Genomic DNA, 24,431 nt, shown 5'->3' with positions numbered 1-24,431 from the left:
GCTACCTGTAGGTACTGCTCCATTTCACAGATGTCAAAGTTGACTCTAAGAGGTATTGGCTCCAAGGTGCACAGCAAGAAGGTGGCTGATCCAGGTCTGAGACCAATGCTCAATTACTGAACCAATCCTCTACCCTCCCACATGGGGATAAGCTCGTCTCTACCCTATAACTGCTCACTAATGGCTAGAGGACAAATGCATGTGAATTGGCTTGAGCAAATGAAACACCCTGAATGCTTCCCTATCTTCAATTTTGGCCTTTATGTGGCAAGATGAATGTTGTGGGCTCTCTAGAGGAACATAGGAGAAGAAACATTTCATTGTTAAATTAGGAGGCACTAATTAATTATAAGCAGCTAGTGTAGGCTTCTTATAATTATTCATGACCCCATCTTTTCACAGTCCTGGGCCTTTGTAAGCTCTGTTCCATTGCCTCGAATGCTTTCCCCTCATTCCTGCCTTCCTTATGGTCTCAGGCAATGCTTGCTCCTTGAATGTCAGGAAAATATTTTTCCAAATCCATTTTTGTTTGGACTCTTTGCTTTTTTAAAACATTCAGTAGCTCCTTCTTGCCTCTATAATAAAACACTAGAGGCATGGTGCATGAAATTCGTGCACTGGGAGGGGGTGTCCCTCAGCCCAGCCTGCACCTTCTCCAATCTGGGACCCCTCGGGGGATGTCGACTGCCAATTTAAGCCTGATCCCTGTGAGGACATCCCTCTCACAATCCGGGACTGCTGGCTCCTAACCACTCGCCTGCCTGGCTGCCTGATTGCACCTAACCACTCTGCCTGCCAGCCTGTAGCCCCCTAACCACTCCTCTGCTGGCCTGATTGACACCTAACTGCTCCTCTGCCAGCCCGATTACCCCCAACTGCCCTCCCTACAGGCCTGGTCCCCTCCAACTGCCCTCCTCTGCCAGCCATCTTGTGACAATGTGGGGGCAGCCATCTTGTGACAACATGGGGGTGGCCATCTTGTGATGCGAGGGCTTGAGGGTCAACTTGCATATTACCTCTTTATTATATAGGATAAGCCTGTCTGAAGTGGAAATACCTGTAGAGGGTGAGGGACAAATATGGTTGCTTGATTGACCTCCTTCAAGTGACCGGAGTCATGGCTGTGTTGCATTACTACTCTCCTGGTCCATGTCTGTGGCAATGTGATTTTTTTTTTCCTCTCATGAAGAGTGGAGCCTATTTCTCTCTTCCTTGAATCAGGCTGGCCTTGCGACTTGTTTTGGCCAAAAGCATGTGTGGAAATGCTGAGTTTAGCCCTCAAGAGGACTTGCAGTTTCTCCCTCTTGAAACCCTGCCCAGGCACCATGTGGACAAGTCCAGGCTCAACTATTGGATGATTAAAGACATTCAATCCCTTGGGCCTATCTCCTCAGCTGATAGTCAACCATCCTCCAGACATGTGAGAGAGGCTGTCCTAACCTGCCAGCTGACCATGGATGCACAAGTGAGCCCAGCCACAAAGCCCTGTCCAGATCAACAGCACTGTCTAGCTAACCTACAGATTTGTGAACAATTGTTAATACTTATTGTTTCAAGCTATTAAGTTTTGGGATGGTTTTTATGTGGCATTACTTGGCAATCGATAACTGATACAATGGATACACAAGGCTAGAGGGACGACACATAGTTAACATGTGGAGGAATGGGGTTCAAACCTGGACTGTCATGGTGACTGTACTGGGGCTTCCCCAAACAGCTGCAGTTGCTGTGAAGATGTCCAAGTGAAAACCCAAGGCCCTGCCCCTGCCCATGGGGATCTCCATAGAGAGAGCATAGGCACACCCCTTCTTTCCTTGTTGCTGGCCTTCATCCACTAGAGTGATTGGTCACCCCACTTATCCTTTCCAGCCCAAAGCATGTTTTTTTTTATATGTGCTCCATTCAAGTCATAGATTAAGATATATGGAGCAACGTGAACATGATAAGTATCATTTGTTGACCTACTATGGGGCCAGGTGCTGGGGTGAGAGTGCTACATGCATTATTCCATCTAATCCTCACAGCAAACTATTACTATTATCATTTTAAAGAGGAGGGAGTTGAGGCACAGAGATATTAAGTCACTTCTCATTAGGAGGAAGAACCAGAATTCTAACTCAAGTCTGCTGCTTCCAAACCCCTTCTCTTAACCATGACCCTTGACTATCCTCTATTCCTGACTATCAGAAGTGTGCAAGTAAAAAGTGTGATGGTTAATTTTACCTGTCATCTTGGCTGGGCCAGGGGGTGCTCAGATATTTGGTCAAACATTATTCTGGGTGTTTCTTTGAGGGTGTTTGGATGAGATTATCATTTAAATAGATGGACTTTGTGTAAAGCAACATCCGTAATTCGGTGTGTGAACAGTCAAGGTATCCTAGATATCCTCAAGGCCAAACGATTCTGTAATTAGAGGGCGCATTCATGTGTTTTATATTGGTATAGATTTTTAAAAGAAATAAATATATAGAGATGTAATTGAAGGCCTCCCTGAAGGCATTATGCCTTGGACTTGACCACTACACTAAGTTTGACAATTAGAACACTGATCCATGCATGTTTTTATTCCGATCACCTTATAATCAGATATGCATATACATATAAATGTTTCATAATATATGATCTATTTAAAATTTGCTTTATTCATTTGTATTTTGGGGTTTATTCATGAATTCTAGTTCATTTGTTTTTAGTGCTGTATAGTCATTCACTTAAAGATATGTTAAAATTTACTTATTCATACTCCCAACAATAGGCATTTAGGTTGTTTGCAAGTTGCTTACTATTACAAATAATTTTAAGAAAATATTCTTGTCTATTTAATTCATTGGGCACATGTGGAGATTTTCTCTGTGAGTAAGTATGTAGGGGGGAAAACAATTTTATGGATATATACTACCTCCTGCAGAGAGGGAGAGTTCCTGTTGCTCTCACATCCTTGCCAACATTTAGTATCAGCAAAATTTACCATTTTGCTAGTCCATTTGGTGTGAAATGGTATCTCATTTGTTCATTTTTCATATTCCTCATTACTAGGGAGGATGAGTATCTTTTCACATGTGAATTCACTCAGGTGTTCTCTTGTGTTAATCACCTGTGCATAACTTCTGTCCATTTTTCTATTATGTTTTCTCTTTGACTTGTGGTCATTCTTTATATATTTTGACATTTAATTTTGTGGTTTTTTTCCCCCATAAAACTTGGGGATTAAGTTGCACATATCTTCTCCTAGTCTGTGGCTTGTCTTTCAACTTTGTTCATTGTGACTTTTGTTGAAGAAAAAGTGTTTAATTTTAATGTAGTCAGGTTTATCAATCTTTTTATTTTTCTTGGGGTTCAGTGATTTGTTTAAGAAATCCATCCCTGTTTTAGTATCATAAAGATGTTATTCTACATTTTAATTCTAAAATATTTCTATACATTTAGACCTTAATTATCCTGAATTTTATTTATGCTCAACATGTGAGGTAGACTCCTACTTTTGCATACTAACAACTAGTCCTATTTATTAAATACCATCACACCATCCTTTCCTTATTATTTTTATTGCCATCTTGATCATATGTTAAGCTTCTTTTTATACAGGGTGTGTGTGTGTGTGTGTGTGTGTGTGTGTGTGATATCTGCTGCTGGCCTCTCTATTCTGTTTTTTTGACCCTTTTTTCTCTCTCCCTGTGCTAACCCTGCTCTCTCAGATTTATTAAGGTTTTATAATGTTTTGATATCTGGTAGGCAGTTTCCCACCTTGATGTTGTTGATCTCCTTCTCTCTTCATATTCATTCTCCTCAGCCTCCTCTTTCTCCTCTCTTGCCTTCTTTTTCTATTCTTGGCTCTTTGCTTTTCTATATCAATTTTAGGATCATTTTGCTTAATTTCGCAGAAAAAGTTTAATTGGAATTGCATTGAATTAATAAATGAACTTGACATCTTTATATTGTTATATCTTCTTATCCATGAGCTTAGTATGTCACTTCATTCATCCAATGACATACTAAATTTATAATTTTATGTGTTTTCTAAATTTATAATTTTCTCACTAATGTTCTCACATACTTTTTCTTAGATTTATTAGTATTTCATTGGTCATGAGATGTGGCATATTGTCAAATAAAAGAGATGCTAGGTAGTATTCTTATTTTGTCCCAGCATTAGAGAGTATGCCATCAAATTTCAGCACTAAAAATAATATTTGCTGTAGGTTTTTGATAGACAGTGTTACCTTCAATTAATTAATTACCTACTCAACTGCACCCAGGCTAGATTTTATTCCATTTATTGAGATTTTATTCCAGTGGTTGTATTTTTCATTTGCAATTGGTTCTTTTTCATATCCATGTTTATTTTTGCTCATGTTTTCCACATCATTTATTTTTCTTTTTAAACAGATGTTATTCATGCACTTACCATTCTGAGCAAATGTGCAAATAAAAAGCATGATGGTTAATTTTATATTTCAACCTGGATGGGTCACAGGATGCTTAGATATTTGGTCAAACATTATTCTGGCTGTTTCTGTGAGGCCATTTTAAACATAATTTATTTTAAAGTCTTATTAAAGATTCCCCATAAAATTATTTCACCTGGTATAAATTCATGCCCTGTTTTTTATTTTGTTGAGTGTGTGTGTGTGTGTGTGTGTGTGTGTGTGTGTGTGTGTGTTTTCCCTAGATACTTTTGAATTTTGGTTTTCAGGCTAATTTTGAGTTGGAGATCCCTCTCGCCCCACTTCTCTCTTTCCTTTTTTAGTCTCCATTCCTGGTCATTGGTCCTATGGTTGTCTTAATTGACTTCTTAGTTCTATATCTGACAGCCATAGCTTATCACGGTGTTCTAGGGCTCTGGATTCACAGAGATATCGGGAATAATGCAGATTCATTCAGCAAGTTAGTGGGCAACTTGGCCAGGTTCGTGGGCATCTAGTCTCCAGTCTCCTTAGATCTACAGATTCTTAGATAACCAAAGTTCCACAGTGGCCAGCTACAGTATTTTTAGTCATGTCTTTGCTGAAAGATGCTTCAATGTTGGAAAAATTGGAGCTGAGCTGCAGAGATTACCCAGTTAGTTGGTCATCAACCATGTATGCTGGCTAACCTCCAATGAGTTCTACAGGGTAAGACGTTAAGGTTTCAAGAGTCCTGGTTAAATAGGTGAGGAGGTGCAGCTGCTTTTAGGTAAAATCCCAGGTCTGCTGGGAAGTGCCCAGTGCTTTCTGGGGAAGAGAAGAGGCTCTCTAGCTTCCTAGATGCTAGGCCTTTCATTTGTTCCAATAGATCAAGCTTGTCTCATGCATACACACTATCTTTAGATACAATTCCTCTTTCAATCAGCAATGCAGAAACACAGGTACCGGACACTTGCCATAAACTTTAACCTTGAGTTGACTGTTATCTAGTTTCTGTCAAAGCTCAGATGAGAGAATGGATGTCTGAGAAAAAAATGGGTGAATGGCTGGGCCATCTATGAACTCCTTTGGCATAAATTCTTCCCATTTTCTATGTAACTGGAAAATCTTTGACTTAGCTCCTTAGAAATCCCTTCACTGAATGTCACAATTATATTTGTTGCCATTTGGGAGTGCTTACCACGTGCCATGTCCTGTACCAAGTGCTCTGTGTACATGTGTCTAGTCCCTCATACAAACCTTCAAGGTGGAGTTTTACTCCCATTTTACAGAGAGGAGAAACTGATTCAGGGATACTTATTTCATACCAAGTAATTAACACAACACTATGTATTTGTTCATCATAATCTGCTATATTTTTCCTCTTAAGAAAAGAATTATTGCCACCTAAGGACCATAAAATCCCCCTATGTGGCATGCATAACATCAGTTTCCAAAGTAGAAATGATTATACTAACATACAGATGATTCTTTTATAATTTATATAATTCTCTCCATAGCTCCCAGTCTGTGTTATGTCTATTTCTTCTAGCTATAGGGAAACCTTAAATAATGAAGACTTGTATAATCCAGGTAGGGGACTAGAAATAAAAATTTAAAAAAATTTTCTGTTTTTTCCCCCAATGGATCACAATAGCTAACAAAATCGAACTCTGTTGTGTTTTATTCTGCTCTGGTTTGTATAGAGGGAAGGTTTAAACCAACAGCAACATTTGAGCCAATATCGACTTAGGAGATAGAACGTTCCCTGCTTATCTGTGGGTTTGCTCTCCATGGTTTTAGTTACCCTAGGTCAACTGCAGCCCAAAAATATTAAATGGTAAATTCCAGAAAAAACAATTTATAAGTTTTTAACTGCGTGCCATTCTGAAATCTCTCACTGTTCTGCTCCATCCCACACAGGAGGTGACTCATCCTTTTGGCAGTTGTGGTAGGTACCACAGTGCCTGTGTCCAGGTAACCCTTATTTTACTTAATAATGTCATATTCATGTAACTTTTGTTATAGTATCTTGTTATAATTTTCTATTATTATTAGTTATTGGTGTTAGTCTCCTTAGTATGTCTGATTTATAAATTATACTTTGTCATAGGTATGTATGTACAGAAAAAAAACCTAGTATATATAGGGTTCAGTACTATCTGTGGTTTTAGGCATCTACCCATTGGGGGTCTTAGAATGTGATAAACTATCTGTGGTTTCAGGCATCTATCCATTGGGGGGCGGGTCTTAGAATGTGATAAAAGGGGACTACTGTATTCTCAAAGCTCCCACGAAAGAAAAATTTAGATTAGGACTTGGAAAGCAGTTTGAATTTTATTATCTAGGAGGTGATTACAGAATTGTCCATAAAGACAGAAGGAAAAGATGTTTGTCTATTTCTAAAGCATTAAGTGTCACCAGGGTAAAGTATCAGTTTCCATCAGTGTGCAAATAGCCAACCAGAGAAGGCCCATTTTTCTCACATGTTCTTCTCTGGCTTGTCACATAGAGTTCTTCAAAATGAAATACAACTTTTAATAAGAAAAAAAATGTTAATCATGGAAAATCTTTATTATTTGAAGGTTTAACTAATGATGTCAATCAAAGGAACTTACATAGAGATAAATGTTTCTCCTCATCCATTTTTCCTTCCTCCTTCCCCCCATTTTGCCTGAGTAATAAATGTCTTCTCTCTTCCTGAATTTATAGTTAATTTTTGGCAGCCAGGAATTGCATCTAATATGGAATCTCTTACTCTTTAGGGCTTATAGATAGAGTGTGCTGCACCCTGTGATGCTCCCTAAATATTGCCGATGGCAGGGATGACATTTCAGTGTCGAATGCTTGTCAAATAAATGTTATGCAAGAGGGACTTTTATGGACAGCAGCACAGTAATGAAATACGGATCTGCAATGCATCACTGAATATTGACCTAAAACCAAGCAACGATGGAAGATTATTGACAAAGCCAGGGCTGCAAAACTTGGAAGAAGCAGGCAGCTCTAACATGGACAGATATCAAGGCTACTAAACAACTCAGCTCAGCTGAGAAGGTATGCCATCCATCTGTCAACCGGCCAATCAATATTTGTTGAATGCCAGCAAGGAAAAAAATGTGGTACTAGATCCTGATACCTCACAGCAAATCAGTTATATAAATTTTGCACATTGTTGATGCTCATTAAATATGTATTATTCTCTCTTTTTGCAATTTGGGTTATTATTACTGTTATTATTATTTTGCTAGGCCATCTGTATTCTCTGATTGTAAACTAGGAGGAAATTATACTCCTTTTGCAAATTTTTCAACTGTTTCAAATATATCCTCAGAGCCCAGATACTGCATGTAATTATTAAATGGTTCACAGTAGAATAAATACACTTGCTCTGCTTAAAAAGAAATAATCCTATAAAGTCAAATTAAGCACAGGGCAAGAAATTCTAATATACATATCCACTGAAAGCAGTTCTGCATATATATGAAGTTTGCTTTCATAGAGTCCTTGGTTTGGAATTTTAAATATGTTCTTAAATAAATGTACATTTGAAGGAAAACAAGTTAACAAATAAGTACAGAGGGGATGATATGGTGGTTTAGAATATCAGGGAAGCTCAGGAGAGATGCACTGCTCTTGAACTTGGTTTCCCATCCAAAGAAAACATTTTATTTGCTTGCTTGAGACAGCCCCTTGCAGTGCATTTTACTTTCTACTTTTCACAGCAATGAGAACCCTGTGATGGAGAGCTGCTGCCTTTTCCTGGGCAGCAATTGCTTCTGAGTCCTAACTGGCCTTTGTAGCAGGTGGTGTGACTGGAATATCAATAGCCCCAAGCCTATTGCCAGTCAACATCAGTCAGCCCTTTATCAGAGTCTTGCTTAAGTGAGCATTTCTCAAGAGCCCAAAGTCTGCTGGGCAGAGATGGGACATCAGGTATGACGCCCATGCCCATGCCCAGAAGAGAATACGGCATGTCTTTGTGATTGCATAGCTATCCAGAGACTCGTGCTGGATTGGTAGTGAACCCTGACAAAGGCAAGCGTGGGGCTCAAGGCTCCTGGAGCCTTTGGGGAGCAACATTCCTTGGGTGCAATGGGAGAATGGTCCTTGTCTATGCCTCTGACCCAGTTTCCTACCCAATCACAGAATCTCTCCTTCTTTCTCCTAGAAACCTGTCCAAACCTTTCATGCTCACTCTTCTGTGAAGTCTTCTTAGAATGCTGCCCCACGCACGAGTCTCTAAATCCCAGCCCAGTTACCCAGGCCACCTTGTGAACATGCGTGCACCTCCTGCCTCCGCCTCTTCACCTAAATTGTACCCACATTCCGGGATACACTCCCCACCAACTCTGCCTGTTACCTTCGTTAAAATCCTAGACTAAATGCCACCTCTTCAAGGAAGCCTATCCCAACTGCTCCAGCCTGACATGAGTTTGCATTCCTCTAGGGCTCTCCGAAGCATCTTTATTGTGAGGCAGTGCATGTAATGGCCCCCTCACTGGTATCAAATCCTGTCTCCACTACTTATTTGCTATGTGATGTTACACAACTTGCTTAACCTTTCTGTGCCTCAGTTTCCAAAATGGGAAAAATAATGATAATATCTGTTTCAGATAATTATTATGAGAATTGAATTAATACATGCAAAACACTTAAAATAGTGCCCTAAACATAGTGACTGCTTAATAGGTATTAGCTTTCCTCATGTTTTCCTTCCTTCCTTTCTTTCTTTTCTTTTCTTTCTTTTTTCTTTTCTTTTTTTTTAAGTTCTGGCTACACTTAACCCTGTAGTGATTTGGGCATCTATCACCTCTTCATATGACACTGCAAGTTCCTTAGCAGCTTGTATACCAAAACTAACAGTTTCATGAGTACTGAATTAAAGTTCCAAATCTTTTTTTTTTTTTGCTTCTTTTTATGCCCTATGCTCTTAAAATTTACTTCTTATTATGGATAATATCAAATATATACAGGAGTAGAGTGAATTCATATACCCATCAGCCAGTTTAACAATTATTAACTCATGGCCAATTTTATTTCCTCTGTATACCCAGTCATTCTCCTCCTTTATGCTCCAAACCCTAAGTTATATTGAAGAAATTACCCAGCAAAATATTTCATCTTAGGAGGAATTTTTAGTAAATGTATCCTACACTCATGGGAAGGCTGCTCTACTTTAATTCTTCAAGCAAGAATCATCTTGAGGACAGACTCAAGCTTTTGGACTATGGATCCTTCCAGAGCTGTGGGGCTTGAACTTTGACCCATCATCCTCCCATATCATTGCAAGAGTAGTTATGTTTTCAGAGGCCATGCTTTGAACTGTGGTACCATCTACTCTTTGCAGCAACAAGTCATGATGGATGGGGATCTTTGAAAATGACTTGATCATTGGGAAAAGTCCCATTCTTTGGTCACAGTGGACACTTTTTCTTGAGTCACTGGCTCCCTGAGAGGCAAGGATTATGCTCATCTGACTCACTATGACTGTGTCTCAGGCAATTGGACACTTGAGAATTTTTACTAGTGACAATGAAACATTTTATTGCACTAAATACTAATTAGTTCTAGCTAGAAGATTTTAGCTAGTTTAAAATTATACTTTCAAGAACACATTTGAAAATTAACAATTTTAAGGGAGGAGTCATCATCATCTTTTTTTTTTTTTTTTTTTTTTTTTTAAAGAATAATCTTATAGTATATCACACAGGAAGAGTTGCTTTGGGGAAGGTTGTGCTGGATTCAGAAAATGGGGTAAGAGAGAAAACCATTCTGTTGGTTATGTTTTTGTGCCTGAATCATTCCATCAAAGGTTAATTTAGTACCTACTAGCTGTAGAGAGATGGCAAATACCTGGCACACATGTTGCTACTGCCCTTTCTGAGGTCAAGTGGACAATTGGTAACCAATCATGCTGAAGCCAGGCACTCCCTCGTGGTCCTTCTCAACACAGTGCTCCAGACCATCATTTCCAATCACAGCTCACCCCTGGCTTAGTGACATCTATTTAGTAATGTCACATCCCTGTGTCAGAAAATGGTTTATTTTCTAAGAGTACGTTAGGACCTAGGGTTATAAGTCTTGGGGGTAAGAGACACATTATGTCAAAAGTTCTCAGATGTGGAAAAACCAAGATGGCGGCATAGATAAACACCTGAAATTGCTGCCTCACACAACCACTTCAAAACTACAACTAAAAGACAAAACGGACATCATCCAGAACGACAGGAAGGCTGGCTGAGTGGAAATTCTACAACTAGAAGGGAAGAGAAAAGCACACTGAGACTCAGAGGAGGTGCAGAAGTAAAGTGCAGAGGAACGGAGCCGAGCATGGAAAGGGCTGACAACTGAGTACCCGGGTGTCTTTTTCAATCAGGAGGGAGACACAAGCTCCCGACTACTCTGAACTCCAGTTCTGGGGGAGACTCTGGGGACCCAGACTCATACAGAGAGAAACTGGACTGTCTAGCTTCGGGTGGAACTCGAGGGTGGCTTTCTCTCAGAGGTGCTTGCAGTGATTACCAAGGGACACTGAGACCCAGGGGCCTCTTAGGGCAGGGCTGAGGATCAGCCATAGCTATTCGATCCACCCTGTTGATTCCCTGAAACCCTGCCCCACCCAAGCTGTGCACAGAGGCTTTTGCATATGAATGGCCTGGCCCTTTGAATTCTAAACTTACCTATTAAACTGCAGCTGGGTTAGAGAGCCCCAGAACTTTCAAAGAAGGCCCAAGGCCCCACAGAAGCTTGCAGCTTCACAGCTGGGCCTCATCTGGGCAGCTCTAAACCCCAAACAAAGAAGAGGAATCTTCAGATCTCTCTGTAGCTCCTGCTGAGTGGCCTCAGGCAGAGGCTAAATTTGCACCTCCTTGGAGATCCAAGAGCCAGTGTACCTAGTGGTCAAAGTGGGACCATCCAGATTACAACTCCTCAGATCCATAAGGGACACACTCAATGGGCAGACTCAGTGAGCACCAAAGCCCCACTCTAGCAAGTCTTGCCCCATAAGGGTGTCTCTAGCACAGAAGTTCTCCCATCATAGACACAGCTGATCCTCACAGCCAATTGGCCTGGAGGTCAATTCCTCCCAGTGATACCAACAACAATCAAGGCTTAACTACAACAAGACTGTGCACACAGCCCACAAAGGGGTGCACCAAGAGGGTCCACCTCAGATAATTGGGGAGGCTGAGCCACTGGGCCCTATAGGACACCTAGCACACAAAGCCACTCTATCAACTCAGGGAAGCAACCAAAATGCGGAGACAAAAAAACAGGTCACAAATTACAGAAATGGAGGAAAGCAAACTACTGGATATAGAGTTCAAAACCACAGTTATAAGGTTTTTCAAGAATCTTCTAGAAACTGCCGATAAATTTAGTGAGACCCTCGAGGATATGAAAAAGGACCAACTAGAAATTAAGCATACACTGACTGAAATAAAGAATAATATACAGAGGTCCAACAGCAGAGTAGAGGATCGCAAGAATCAAGTCAAAGATTTGAAATACGAAGAAGCAAAAAACACCCAACCAAAAAAGCAAAAAGAAAAAAGAATCCAAAAATATGAAGATAGTGTAAGGAGCCTCTGGGACAACTTCAAGTGTACCAACATCAGAATTATGGGGGTGCCAGAAGAAGAGAGAGAGCAAGATATTGAAAACCTATTTGAAGAAATAATGACAGAAAACTTCCCCTACCTGGTGAAATAGACTTAAAAGTCCAGGAAGCGCAGAGAACCCCAAACAAAAGGAATCCAAAGAGGACCACACCAACACACATCATAATTAAAATGCCAAGAGCAAAAAACAAAGAGAGAATATTAAAAGCAGCAAGAGAAAAACAGTTACCTACCTACAAGGGAGTACCCATACGCTTGTCAGCTGATTTCTCAACAGAAACTATGCAGGCCAGAAGGGAGTGGCAAGAAATATTCAAAGTGATGAATAGCAAGAACCTACAACCAAGATTACTCTACCCAGCAAAGCTATCATTCAGAATTGAAGGTCAGATAAAGAGCTTCACAGATAAGAAAAAGCTAAAGGAGTTCATCACTGCCAAACCAGTATTATATGAAATGCTGAAAGGTATTCTTTAAGAAGAGGAAGAAGAAGAAAAAGGTAAAGATAAAAATTATGAACAACAAATACATATCTATCAACAAGTGAATCTAAAAATCAAGTGAATAAAAAATCTGATGAACAGAATAAACTGGTGAATATAAAAGAATCAGGGGCATAGCAAGGGAGTGGACTGACAATTCTCAGGGGGAGTGGTGTGGGGGGTGTGGGAAGAGACTGGACAAAAATCATACACCTATGGATGAGGACAGTGAGGTGGTGGGTAAGGGCAGAGGATGGGGTGGGAACTGGGTGGAGGGGAGCTATGGGAGAAAAAGAGGAACAACTGTAATAATCGGAACAATAAAGATTTATTAAAAAAAAATAAAAATAAAATAGAAAAATTTCTCAGATATTTTAATACATCCTCACCCCCTAAACACACTTCCAAATACTGCATTATAATTTTAAAGCTGTAGGCAAAGTTGATAGAAAGTGAATTGTGCTATTGGACATCAGCTATGATCTTTTAAAAGTGTTACAAATTTGAATTATAGTTTTTCTTTATTTCCCTTCCCCCCCCCCCCCCTGCATTTTCTGTATATGCCAAGCCCCTCAACCTGTATGCCTTGTTTGCATCCTAGACATTCTCTGGTCAACTTGTTAATTATAGGAACAGAGTCTAAGCTACCTGTCCACTCTCTGACCATAATGCTTCCTGTCTTTTATAATAAAAACTAGAGGCCTGGTGCACGACATTCGTGCACTGGAGTGGGGTGGGTCCCTCAGCCCGGCCTGCGCCTTCTCAAGAGAGACTCCCACCACTGCTGCTGTGCTCGCCAACCATGAGCCCGGCATCGGGCTGAACGATGCTCCCCCTGTGGGAGCACACTGACCACCTGGAGGCAACTCCTGCATTGAGCATCTGCCCCCTGGTGGCCAGTGCGTGTCATAGCCATTCCACCGTTCAGTCAATTTGCATATTAGCCTTTTATTATATAGGATGATGCTTATGAAAGGATGGTAAAAGTTGGAATTAGAGTCATTTATGAAGCTTGGATTCAAGTGTGGACTTGGACATATACTAATTGTTTGACCAGAGAAGTCACTTTCTCTTTCTAAAGCTATTTTCTAATTACTAAACTGAGAATTACATTTGTTTTATGGGCCACGAGTTTGTCACCAGAAGTAAAAGAAATGAATAAGGTGATGTACACATAATATATTTTATACCATTAATTGAAGTTCATATGTCTCATAAACTTCACCCAAGAACATCAATAATAGGGAAGCACTAGGTTTAAAAAGTAGAGTAGTCTTTGGTTGAGCAAGCCATACATCTTTATTTCTTGGTATTTCTTATATGTAATTAACCATTTAGACAAGAATGTTACTTGGGAGAAAAAAGAGGCTGCATTTACATGTGTAAGTAGACACATAGGCTGAAGAAAATAGGTAGATGTTGGATAATTTTCCATGCTGAGCAATACTTCAAACCTCTGCCAGTCTTGTTTTGAGAAAGGGACTGCATGACTGTCATGAGGTTACAGCAGAAACACTTTAAAAAACATACAGACACAGACCCGTGGGGCAAAAAAAGTTCTCTACAATCGTTTCCACAGATCACATGAAATCAGCATGTTTTAAATCACCCTGTGGTGGGTTCAGACAGGCTTTCTTCTTATTCCTATTTCCTTCTATCTTTAATAAAGCCGCAAACAATTCCTAATTCAACAGATAATTCTACAGGAGCATTGCAATGTTAGAAAAAACCCCCAATATGGACACATGTAATACCTTAATGCAGTGGTCGGCAAACTCATTAGTCAACAGAGCGGCAAACCTCGGCTCGCGAGCCGCAGTTTGCCAATCACTGCAAAAAGAAAGAAAAAAACCCCAAGAATTTAGAGAATGCAGCCACAAAGAGGAAAAGTCACAATACAATTTAGTGAAGCACTGAGATTATATTGCTTGTGATTTTCAAGCCTTAAAAACAAAACAAAACAGAATAAAACCCCAAACCTAAAGCCAAAGATACCTCATTAGGCCCAGTTTACCTGTTAAACCAGTCATCTGTGTATCGAGGGTAAGGATAGGGGTCGTTGCTACTGAAGTCATAACTTGCTTCGGCATTCTGAAAAACACAAGGGGTCTCACTGGGTCAATAAAGCCAGAGGCACAGGCAAGAGAAAATGCTGTGATACAACTGTTTCAAGCTGCTAATCCCTCCCCACGTGCTGTGTTAATGTTCTGCTCTGGACCAGCCCTTGTCAAATGGTGACAGAGCTGAAATGTGTCTTTGGAGCTTTTTATCTCCCTTTTTATCCCCCACCCCCTTTTTTTGTTAATCCTCACCTGAGGATATTTTTTTCACTGATTTTCAGAGAGTGAAAGAGAGGGGTAGAGACAGAGAGAAACATTGATGTGAGAGAGAGACATTGATTGGTTGCCCCTGTACATGCCTTGGGCTGGGAGCCTGCAACTGAGGCATTTACCCTTGAGGGGAATTGAACTTTAATTAATGATAGAGCATCAGTCTGCGGGCCGATGCTCTATCCACTGAGCCAAACCTGCTATCCCCTTTCCTCATCCCAATCTATTTCAGGCCCTCAGAGTTAACGATTTTGAGTACTACACTCTCCAGGATTGTCTTCATTTTAAGTTGAGTTATGCCTTTTGGATAAATGGGATTTACCTGGAATCCAGGGCTTAAGCTAAGTTTCTTTGAACTGATGGCCAGAATGTTCTAGTTCTCATGTCACAAGTGAGATGGCCTTTATAGTTTTCTTGCTTTATGTGGAAGGCTCAAATCTAGCTCCCTGCCTCAGACTGACTTGGGGCTTACCTTCTTCATGCTTATGGGTGTTAAATCCCTGCCCAAGCCCTGAATATCAACCTCAACATCAACCGCAGTCATTTACTGTTTTGTTGAAAGGGGATACATGAGCTGCTATAAGGTTACAGCAGAAATACTTTTCAAAAGCATATCATTAAGAGTCTAATATATGCAGTTTTTTTGATCAATACCATTTTGAAATAGTAATTTATTGCCTTCCTTAAGTATGTTTGATTACCCCTAATATCCCCTGAATTTTTAATAAAAGGCGAAAGATTTATGCAATCTGAAGAGAAACCAGAGTATTATTCCCTGAATTTTTGAGATAAGGGCATTCTTAGGTCAAGTTGGTGGGATAGAAATATCAAGAGAAACACAAGTTAATATTTTTTCTTTTGGGTTTCAAAGCTGAGGTTGAAACTTAAATAGTAGATTTGGAAGACTATTGTTAAGCCTGATTGGTTTCTCCATAGAGATTAAAATTTCCTGGTCTAGGGTGAGTTAGATAGTAAATTTAGCATGAGTAGCCATTGTGGGGTCCTCATAGGCGCCCTGAGTGCTACCTCTTTCTTCTGAGTTGTGCTCTTGGAGTGGGAAGAGTTATGTTGGAATGTCCAACTTCAGAGAAGTCTGGGACTTATCCTTGAACAAGGAATGAAAGTGCAAATCAAAGTGGCTCTGTTAGGTGTCTTAGCTGGGGAGCTTGAGGTAGCCCCACTCTGCATTCCTGTGACCCTCCATATGGAGCAAGGAACAGCACAATCTTCTTTAGGGGGCTGATTGGTGAGGACAAACAGTGAGAACCATCTGGCCCAGAAAGATCTGTGGTCAGGACAGTGAAGATCCAGGGTTCAGGCATGATCTGCATGAACTGACTTTCCAGTAGGCATGGAATGCATGCAACAGGAGAATCCAGGATGGACCGATGATGAGATGCAAGCATCAGGACCCCTGATCCCTCTCCTTAATGATACATTCATCCTTGAAGCTGGGGGAAAATTCTGGAGACAGGAGGGTGGGGGGAAAACCTGAGTTGACCAAAGTCAAATTTTTTACCATCAGCGCAATTATCCTGGCAGATAGGAATTAAATTCAATTAGAGAAAAATCAAGTTGAAATTTTCTGCACCTTTGTGTTTGTTTCACAAGCTCTCCACTCTGGCTCACCTTTCTGGCTCATAATCATCATCTCTGGTCTGGGAAGAGGCCTTTTGGTGCTCATTTCTGGAGCAAATGGTTTGCCTTGAGGTGGGTGAGGGCTCGCAAGAGGAATTTGGGAGTTCTGACAGTGGAACTGGTAGTTGAGAATCCAAGGAACTCTGAGGTCATTTTTACAGCAAGAGAAAGACTGTGTATTGTCTGGGGTCAATTTCACCTCTGAATGTTGAAATGGATGATAACTTAGGAATTCTAAGTATTTTGCTGTCTTTCCAGTGATTTTGATGACGAATGCTCAAGTCCTTACATAACAGTCTACACTGAGTATTAAGGAAAGCAAACAGTTGTGATTATTTGGCTGTATGTTTTCTGGCTGAAAATCAAATGGTTTATAGCAAGAAAGAACAGTAAGCAACATTTCGCAAAGGCTCTGTTTATAGTTTTATAGCTCAAACCAAATCATTTATTGATTTGAATTATGGTGTTTTCTTTCATGAAATTGTTTGTGTACAGGAATAAATTAATTTAATTAATTATCCTGGAATTTTCTAAGATAGCCATTAACACTGACATTTGGGGGAAAGTGGTGTCTCTGTAAACTTAATGCTCTGGTCATCCTAGGTAGAATGACTTGTTTTGGTTTGAACTCTTTTATAACTTCTTCCTAAAATGCATTAGTCTGTTTTATCGCTTTAGAAAAGACTAGATGTTTAGTGAACATAATCTAATCATTGATGATTCAGGATCAGGATGATTCAGTCATCATTAAAAATTATCATTGTACCATCACGCAGAAAGTGAGAAGATTGGGCTGAATCCAAACTGACCTCAGGGCTTCCCTGGGAGTTATTTCTGAACTTAATTTGAATGCATAGCCAGAGAAAAAGGCTAGAGTAACTCTTAGCAAGAAAGTTTAATCATTACGGGTTTGGCCATTGCTTGCACTGTGCACTTTTCCATCAGATGGCCTGCTGGCACACTCATCCAGGAAAGGACAAAGGACTTACTTATTATCACAAAATCTTTTGGCTTGTCATATCTGAGGCACTGCATTGTGTGGCCACCAAAGGCCCAGGTCCACACATGGCACATGCCTGATGCTAGGGCTGGTCTCACTGTGAAAGCTGGTGGTGGACCCAGCTGTCGCCATGCCCACTCCCTCCATTGCTTTAACATTCTCAGAGAATCTTTTGAGACCCTGGAGACCCTGCTCTGACACTTCCACCCTTATCACCAAATCTGGAATTTAACGGCTCTGGTTCCAGTGAACGTTCCTTGCTGGGTTGCATACGACAAATGTGTCTGCAGGCATCAGCTTGGAGTAGAGAAAGGAAGAGAGGCATTACAGCCAGACAGATCTGGTTTTGAACTTAGACTGTTTGGCCTTGGCAATTTTCTTATCTAGAAAATGTAGTTTCCTCATCTTTAAAATGCAGATGATAAAACTGTAACTACTTGATTGCTGTAAGGATAAAACGAAGGAATAGATGTAAGCTGGCAAGCACATTGTCCAATCAAGTGTGGGTGTTTTCTCACCTCTTACTTCTCCTTTTGAGTCCTTCATTTTCTTTGATTGCTTAAGGCTAGGGTCACAATAATGCCTATAGGCCAAATTTGGCCCACCATTTGCTTTTGTAAATAAAGTTTTATTGGAACATACTAGTAGTAATATCCCCCTGCTTACAGATTGCCTATGGTTGCTTTCACACTACAACAGCAGACAAACAGTTGTGACAGACATCCATGAATCTCAAAAAGTTTACCATCTTTCATAGAAAGAATTTGTAAACCCTTGAATGACATCCTAGGCCTCCCAGGCTCCCAGGCTGCCCTCTGACAGCCTGGGGCCTCCACTATAGCATCTAAGCAAGTCCTTGTCTTCCTGAAGAGCTCCCTTTTCTCTGAGACATGCTTGTTCCTCATCCCCTTTACTCTAGGTGGCTCTAGCTGCTGAAAAGGAATCTGATCTAAACTGTCCCTACATTGCTAGGAGTTTGAAGTTTACCAGTCCCGGGTTCACACCAATCACAGGTGGGTTATTAGGCATTCCTGTGGTCAGAAACTGGGCTCAGCCGGCTGGAGGCTCAGAGAGGCAGTAGAGAGCCCCACCATTGTTTCCCCAACCTCTGCCCACTGGTTGAAGACTGTTTCTAAGGGCACCAACCTTCTAACTCTCTGTCTTTCCATCTACCATGTCTTATCTGTTCTCAAGGTCAGAGTGTCACCCTTGGCAGATAGAGGCAGGTGTTTGCAGCCCTGGGCATTCAGAGGTAATCATCCAGGTGATATGGGTCCACGTGGGGTCTGCTACACAATTTCTCACCAACTTTCATTTTTATAAATATTTTTATTGATTTCAGAGAGGAAGGGGGGAAGAGAGAGAGAGAGAGAGAGAGAGAGAGAGAGAGAGAGAGAGAGAGTTAGAAATAGCAACGAGAATTATTGATCAGCTGCCTCTCCCCCCACAGGGGATCGAGCCTGAAACCTGGGCATGCGCCCCCGACTAGAATCAAACCTGGGACCCTTCAGTCCGCAGGCTGACGCTCCATCCACTGAGCCAAACCAGCTAGGGCCCAACTTTCATTTTTAAATGTGGTTCTGCATCGGCATTTTGTCAACCCCAGGCTCTTGTAATAGGTCACTATATTTAAAGTGGAGGTGCACTGCTTTGACTGAAGAGATATATTTAGAGTCCCAAGGATCAAACCCTGTAGTCTGACTACAAAGTTAGGAAAGTGGTATCTGCAAGCAGGGGTGCGACATGCAGTCATGTAGGTTGTGTTTTGCATAAGGGGGCAAGCCCAGGGGGAGCCACTGGGGGCTGCATGGATTTGCCAAACCATGTGCCCTGAGAGGGCCTTTATTTTTATTTATTTTAAAATTAAAATTTATTTTTCAATTATAGTTGACATACAATATTATATTAGTTTTAGGTGTACCTGGAGTGGCGCTTTAAATAATAACTGGTCATCCCAGAGGGGTTACCCTTTTCTCATTTGTCTGCCCAGAAGGGGGTATATATTCTAATTTGTTTGCCCAGAAGGGAGGGTGCTGTTTTACAACTTACACACCGAGAGACAAACACTCTTTAAAAATTTCACACAAATGCACTATGGAAGTACTAGCATGCCTGTGAGCCATGGCAAGAAATAGGTCTTTCTAGTTATTTATATATATAAGACCCTAATATGCAAATAGAATGAACAGCTGAACAACTGAACAACTGGCCGCTATGAGGTGCGCTGACCACCAGGGGGCGCACACATAACATGGCAGGCGTCAGCTGCAGTGGGATGGTGGAGCAGGTGAGCAGGGGCACCAGGCCAAGACAGGGCACTGGTCACTGCCATCAGGGTGAGCCTCTGGTGGTTACTGAAAATTCTTTGCTCCTATGCACCACAGTCCTGCCTGGCGCTTGCATCTGCTGCTGTCGCCAGCCCTACTTGCACCGGCTGCCAGCCCCAATTGCCCGTGAGGGCTTTTCCACCTCCCCCTTCTCCTGAGGGGCGATCAGGGCAGCAGCTGCTGCTTGCACCAGCTGACTGCACGGAGCGATTTGGGCTGGTGCCAGCAGCAGGTGTGAGTGGAACCGGTGCTGTCAGTGTGTGGGAGTGGTGGCGGTGGGAGCCAGGCTGCAGGCAGACAGGGGACCGGAGGCCATGGCGGGAGGGGCCAGGTGGGGGTGCGGAGGATGGGCCAAGACCCACCCCTGTGCCCACCACAGCCTTGTGGCCCACAGTTCCTTTCAAGGTGCATGAATTAGTGCACTAGGCCCCTAGTTGTCATAGATAAGCTCAGACCTCAGAGAAATGGTACCAGGGAGACAAGATGACCCCTGGGAAATGTCAAGTAATACCAGACTTAAATACTATCTCCAACAATAGGAGTTTATGATCATGAGTACAGCATTGCATATGCTTAGTTGACAATGTAATTTCATCACTATAGGAACTCAGAACAAGAAAGTACATTGCATTTGTCCCTTTATTCTGGCTTGCTATTTTCCCTGAAGGCATATCCTATATAATAAAAGGGTAATATGCAAATTGACCCTAACTGTGGAACGTCCAGGAACGACTGGTTGCTATGATGTACACTGACCATCAGGGGGCAGTTGCTCAATGCAAGAGCTGCCCCCTGGTGGTCAGTGCACTCTCACAGGGGGAGCCTGCTCAGCCACAAGCTGAGCTGATGGCTGTGAGTGCAGCAGCCATGGTGGGAGCCTCTCCCGCTTCCTCTGCAGTGCTAAGGATGTCCAACGGCGCTTAGGCCCGCTCCCCTGACATCCCCCGAGGGCTCCCAGACTGCAAGAAGGCATAGGCTGAGCTGAGGACCCCCCCTCCCCCCACCGAGTGCACACATTTTTGTGCACAGGGCCTCTAGAAACCAAATAACCCAGCTAGGATCTGTGTAACAATGTTAGTTTAAATTGCACTGTGCTCATGGACTAATGAAAGAGAAATGAGTTTCCCCAGATAGACTCACAAACTGCAACCATATTGCCCAGAACAAAGCTCATCTGTATGGAAAGTGAGTAGCAAAAGAGCCCAGTCCATTAGAGCCTGAAGAATTTTGCTATTGCACCTGCTTGCATATAATATGGTCATGGCTGAATGTTCCCAACTGTGCCTATTTTGATTTTCCTCAAATAATTCTCCCACATGCACTGGTTTAACGATAATGTTCAGCTTACTTTTGACTGAAACTGACATTAAAGGGATTTATGTCTATATTAAGTCTGGCTGTAAAACTTAATGAAATTTAACATTTCTCCAGCACTCAAAAATTTTTAAACAAAGATGCATAGTCAGAAAATTGTTTGCACTATTTCTTCTATACTTCTAAGATTTACAGATTTTTCCAGTGACAGAGTGTTCTCTGATTGTGGATTTGACCCCTCCCACCATCACTTTCTCCTACTCCTGAAATTCCAGCAACTTCTCTAGTCACTGGAGTACCCTCTAGGTAAGTATCACCATGCCCCAAGTCATGTCCTGGACTACTAGGCTTTGTGTATTTTCTAAAGAGGAGCAGCTCTATCCTCTGGCTCTCAATAATACCTTTACCAGCATATTTGAGAGAGGTTCTAAGCACTAAACATAAGAGGAGATGATGATGATGATGATAAAGTGTCTTTAAATTGTTTTCAAAGGAGTTTAAATTCTCTTATTTTATTTAATACTAGAGGCCCAGTGCATGAAATTTGTGCATGGGGGGAAGAGGTCCCCTCAGCCCAGCCTGCACCCTCTCCAATCTGGGATCCCTGTGATCCCAGGTATCGGGCCGAAACTGGCAGTTGGAAATCCTCTTACAATCCGGGACTGCTGGCTCCTAACTGCTCACCTGCCTGCCAGCCTGATGGCCCCTAACTTCCCCCACCCTGCTGGCCTGGTAGCCTCTAACTGCCCCCCCCCCCACTGGCCTGGTTGCCCCTTAGTGCCCCCCTGCTGGCCTGGTTGTCCCACACAGCCTGTTGTTCAGTCGTTTGGTCATCCCTCGCTAACCCCCTGCCAGCCTTGTTGCCCCACACAGCCTGCTGTTCAGTTGTTTGGTTGTCCCTCGCTAATCCCCCTGACGGCCTGGTTGCCCCACACAGCCTGCTGTTCAGTTGTTTGGTTGTCCCTCGCTAACCCCCCTGCAGGCCTGGTTGCCCCATGCAGCCTGCTGTTTGGTTGTTACTGTGAGGGCATCATGACCAATTTGCATATTACCCTTTTATTAGTATAGATTCTCTAAAACCCTGTGGGGTAGGAGAGCAGATGTATTGGAGGAAGAAACAGGGCTATTACCACCTCTGACACAATGAAGGCAACACCTAGATGGCCTCTTTAGAGTTACCCCTGCCTGCCCATGGCTTCCTGGCTTGTCTTGCTATTTTACAAGGCTAATGGAACTTGTATTAGACTAGGTTGAGGCAAATTCCCATGCATGAATTTTAATAGCTGCCCTAAAAGCGTCAATTCCTGTGGCTGACCAGATGCATCGAGGAGAACTGCTACTCACTGTAATTAATCTCAAAGAGCTGGCTCTAAGACAGAGTCCAACATTTGTTCAGAAAAAATTTACATCTTTATTTTCATGAGCTGCCAACTCAAATTTAGCATTTCTTTCAATTATGGATGTAGACTACAAGCCATGGTATTATTAGCAGTAGCTGTGAGCTTGTCACCAATATGAACTTTCATATCACATTATAGTTGTTGCAGATATGCTGAAATATCTTTTCTTCTCACTCTTACCTGCCACTTGATTTTGTTATTTAATGTACTAGAGGTCCGATGCACAAAAATTTGTGCAAGAGTAGGCCTTCCTTCCCCCGGCTGCTGGCACCGGCTTCCCTCCGGCACCCAGGATCCAGGCTGCTTCCTTCCGGCTGCCTGCAATATCTGTGTTTTCCGCTGGTCTTAGGCTCTACAGTAGTGGTTCTCAACCTGTGGGTCGCTAGCAGGGTCGCCTAAGACCATCGGAAAACACATATATTTACATTATGATTCATAACAGTAGCAAAATTACAGTTATGAAGTAGCAACGAAAATAATTTTATGGTTGGGGGTCACCACAACATGAGGAACATATTAAAGGGTCACGACATTGGAAAGGTTGAGAACCACTGCCTTAGAACCTCTTCAGCAGAACTGGTGGCCCTGGGGTTTCTGAGTCCAGTTAGGAAAATCACTGGCTGAGAGTTGTGTTCCTTTCAGGGGTGGGGAACCTTTTTTCTGCCAAGGGCCGTTTGGATATTTATAACATCACTAGAGGCCCAGTGCACTGGTAGGGTCCCTAGTGGCTGCTGGCTGCTGGCTGGGCCTCCCTCCCTTCCCCTGGCCGCCCGCCCCCTGGTCGAACTTCTGGAAGAATTCCAGTCGAGGGGACAATGTGCATACTATGCTTTTATTATATAGGATTTTCGGGCCATACAAAATTATCAACTTAAAAATTAGCCTGCTATATTTGGTCAAACATTTAATTAACTCACCCCTAATGCCTTGGCAGGGCCAGACCAAATAATTTCGAGGGCCTTATATGGCCAGAGTCTGGATGTTCTCCATCGCTGCCGGATGCTTGCACATGGTGCCTTCAGCAGCATGGTATTGTGACCAGACTGTGACTTTTTTTCAAAACACTCCTCCAATCCTTCTTATTATGCCAATGACAAGCCTTTAATTCCTCCCTGTTCCCTCCTAATCCATCTTCTTAACTGACAGAAGCAAGCACTGGCTGGCAGCAACGTCCAGCTTGAGTTGCTTTCATTGTTTTTATGTTGATAGTTACTTCTATTTATGTCAAGGGATATTGGTTGTTTTTCTATTTAAAACAGTGATTTATAGTTTCCCTTTCAAACACATTTATTTATGTTAGAAATGTGAGTCAATTTAGGGAAACATACTAGGTAAATTATAGCACCTATATAAAAAATGGCAAAGGTGTGTTGTGATTGGCAGATGTTTGGGGACCACTTGAGTAAAGTAATGGTAATATTTATAGCTTTGACATCTCCAGTTATCAGCAGAGGCAGCCTTAAGGTGAACTGAGTATCTATACAGGGGATCTGAGGGAATAATGGAAAAGACTTTTTGTCCTCAAATTTTAATCCTGTCACTTGTCATTTCAACATTATGCCTTCAATCCTTTACATTACTATTGGCCTTCAAACACCTCCATTTATTCATGCATTCAGCCAATCATTTATTTATTTTTTCAATGCTGAGTACCAACTATTTGTTGGGTATTGTGCAATAGCAAGTCAGTATTGGAGAGGAAAATGCCCTTAGCTGGGATATCTTGCCCTTAGCCCTCAGTTATGAACTGACACTCTAGTTTTCAATGCAGTTATCAGCTAACAGTGCTTCCCAACTCAGACTTCTCAATAGAGTTGCCTGGGGAGCTTTTAGAAATATAAATACTTAAGGGAGCCCAAGATTTAATTGATTGGGGTTGGGGTCTAGGCATCAGTATATAACAAATATACTCTTCAGGTGATTCTGATGTGTA

The 24,431-nt window shown here is 41.9% G+C and overlaps 1 protein-coding gene across 1 annotated transcript in view; it reads right to left on the bottom strand.

The window, feature by feature from the left end:
• PCSK2 (proprotein convertase subtilisin/kexin type 2) overlaps window positions 1-24,431 on the bottom strand; it is a 284,945-nt gene that overhangs the window by 58,375 nt on the left and 202,139 nt on the right. The window contains exon 6 of the mRNA XM_080683185.1: window positions 14,504-14,580. Within this exon, the coding sequence (XP_080539311.1) occupies window positions 14,504-14,580 (77 nt within the window). The remainder of the gene's footprint in view (window positions 1-14,503; window positions 14,581-24,431) is intronic.

This window comes from Plecotus auritus (assembly GCF_963455305.1).
Source record: "Plecotus auritus genome assembly, chromosome: 8".
NCBI classification, from domain to species: Eukaryota; Metazoa; Chordata; class Mammalia; order Chiroptera; family Vespertilionidae; genus Plecotus; species Plecotus auritus.
The sequence above is the reverse complement of the archived record's forward strand: the minus strand, read 5'-3'. Positions and strand labels throughout refer to the sequence as shown.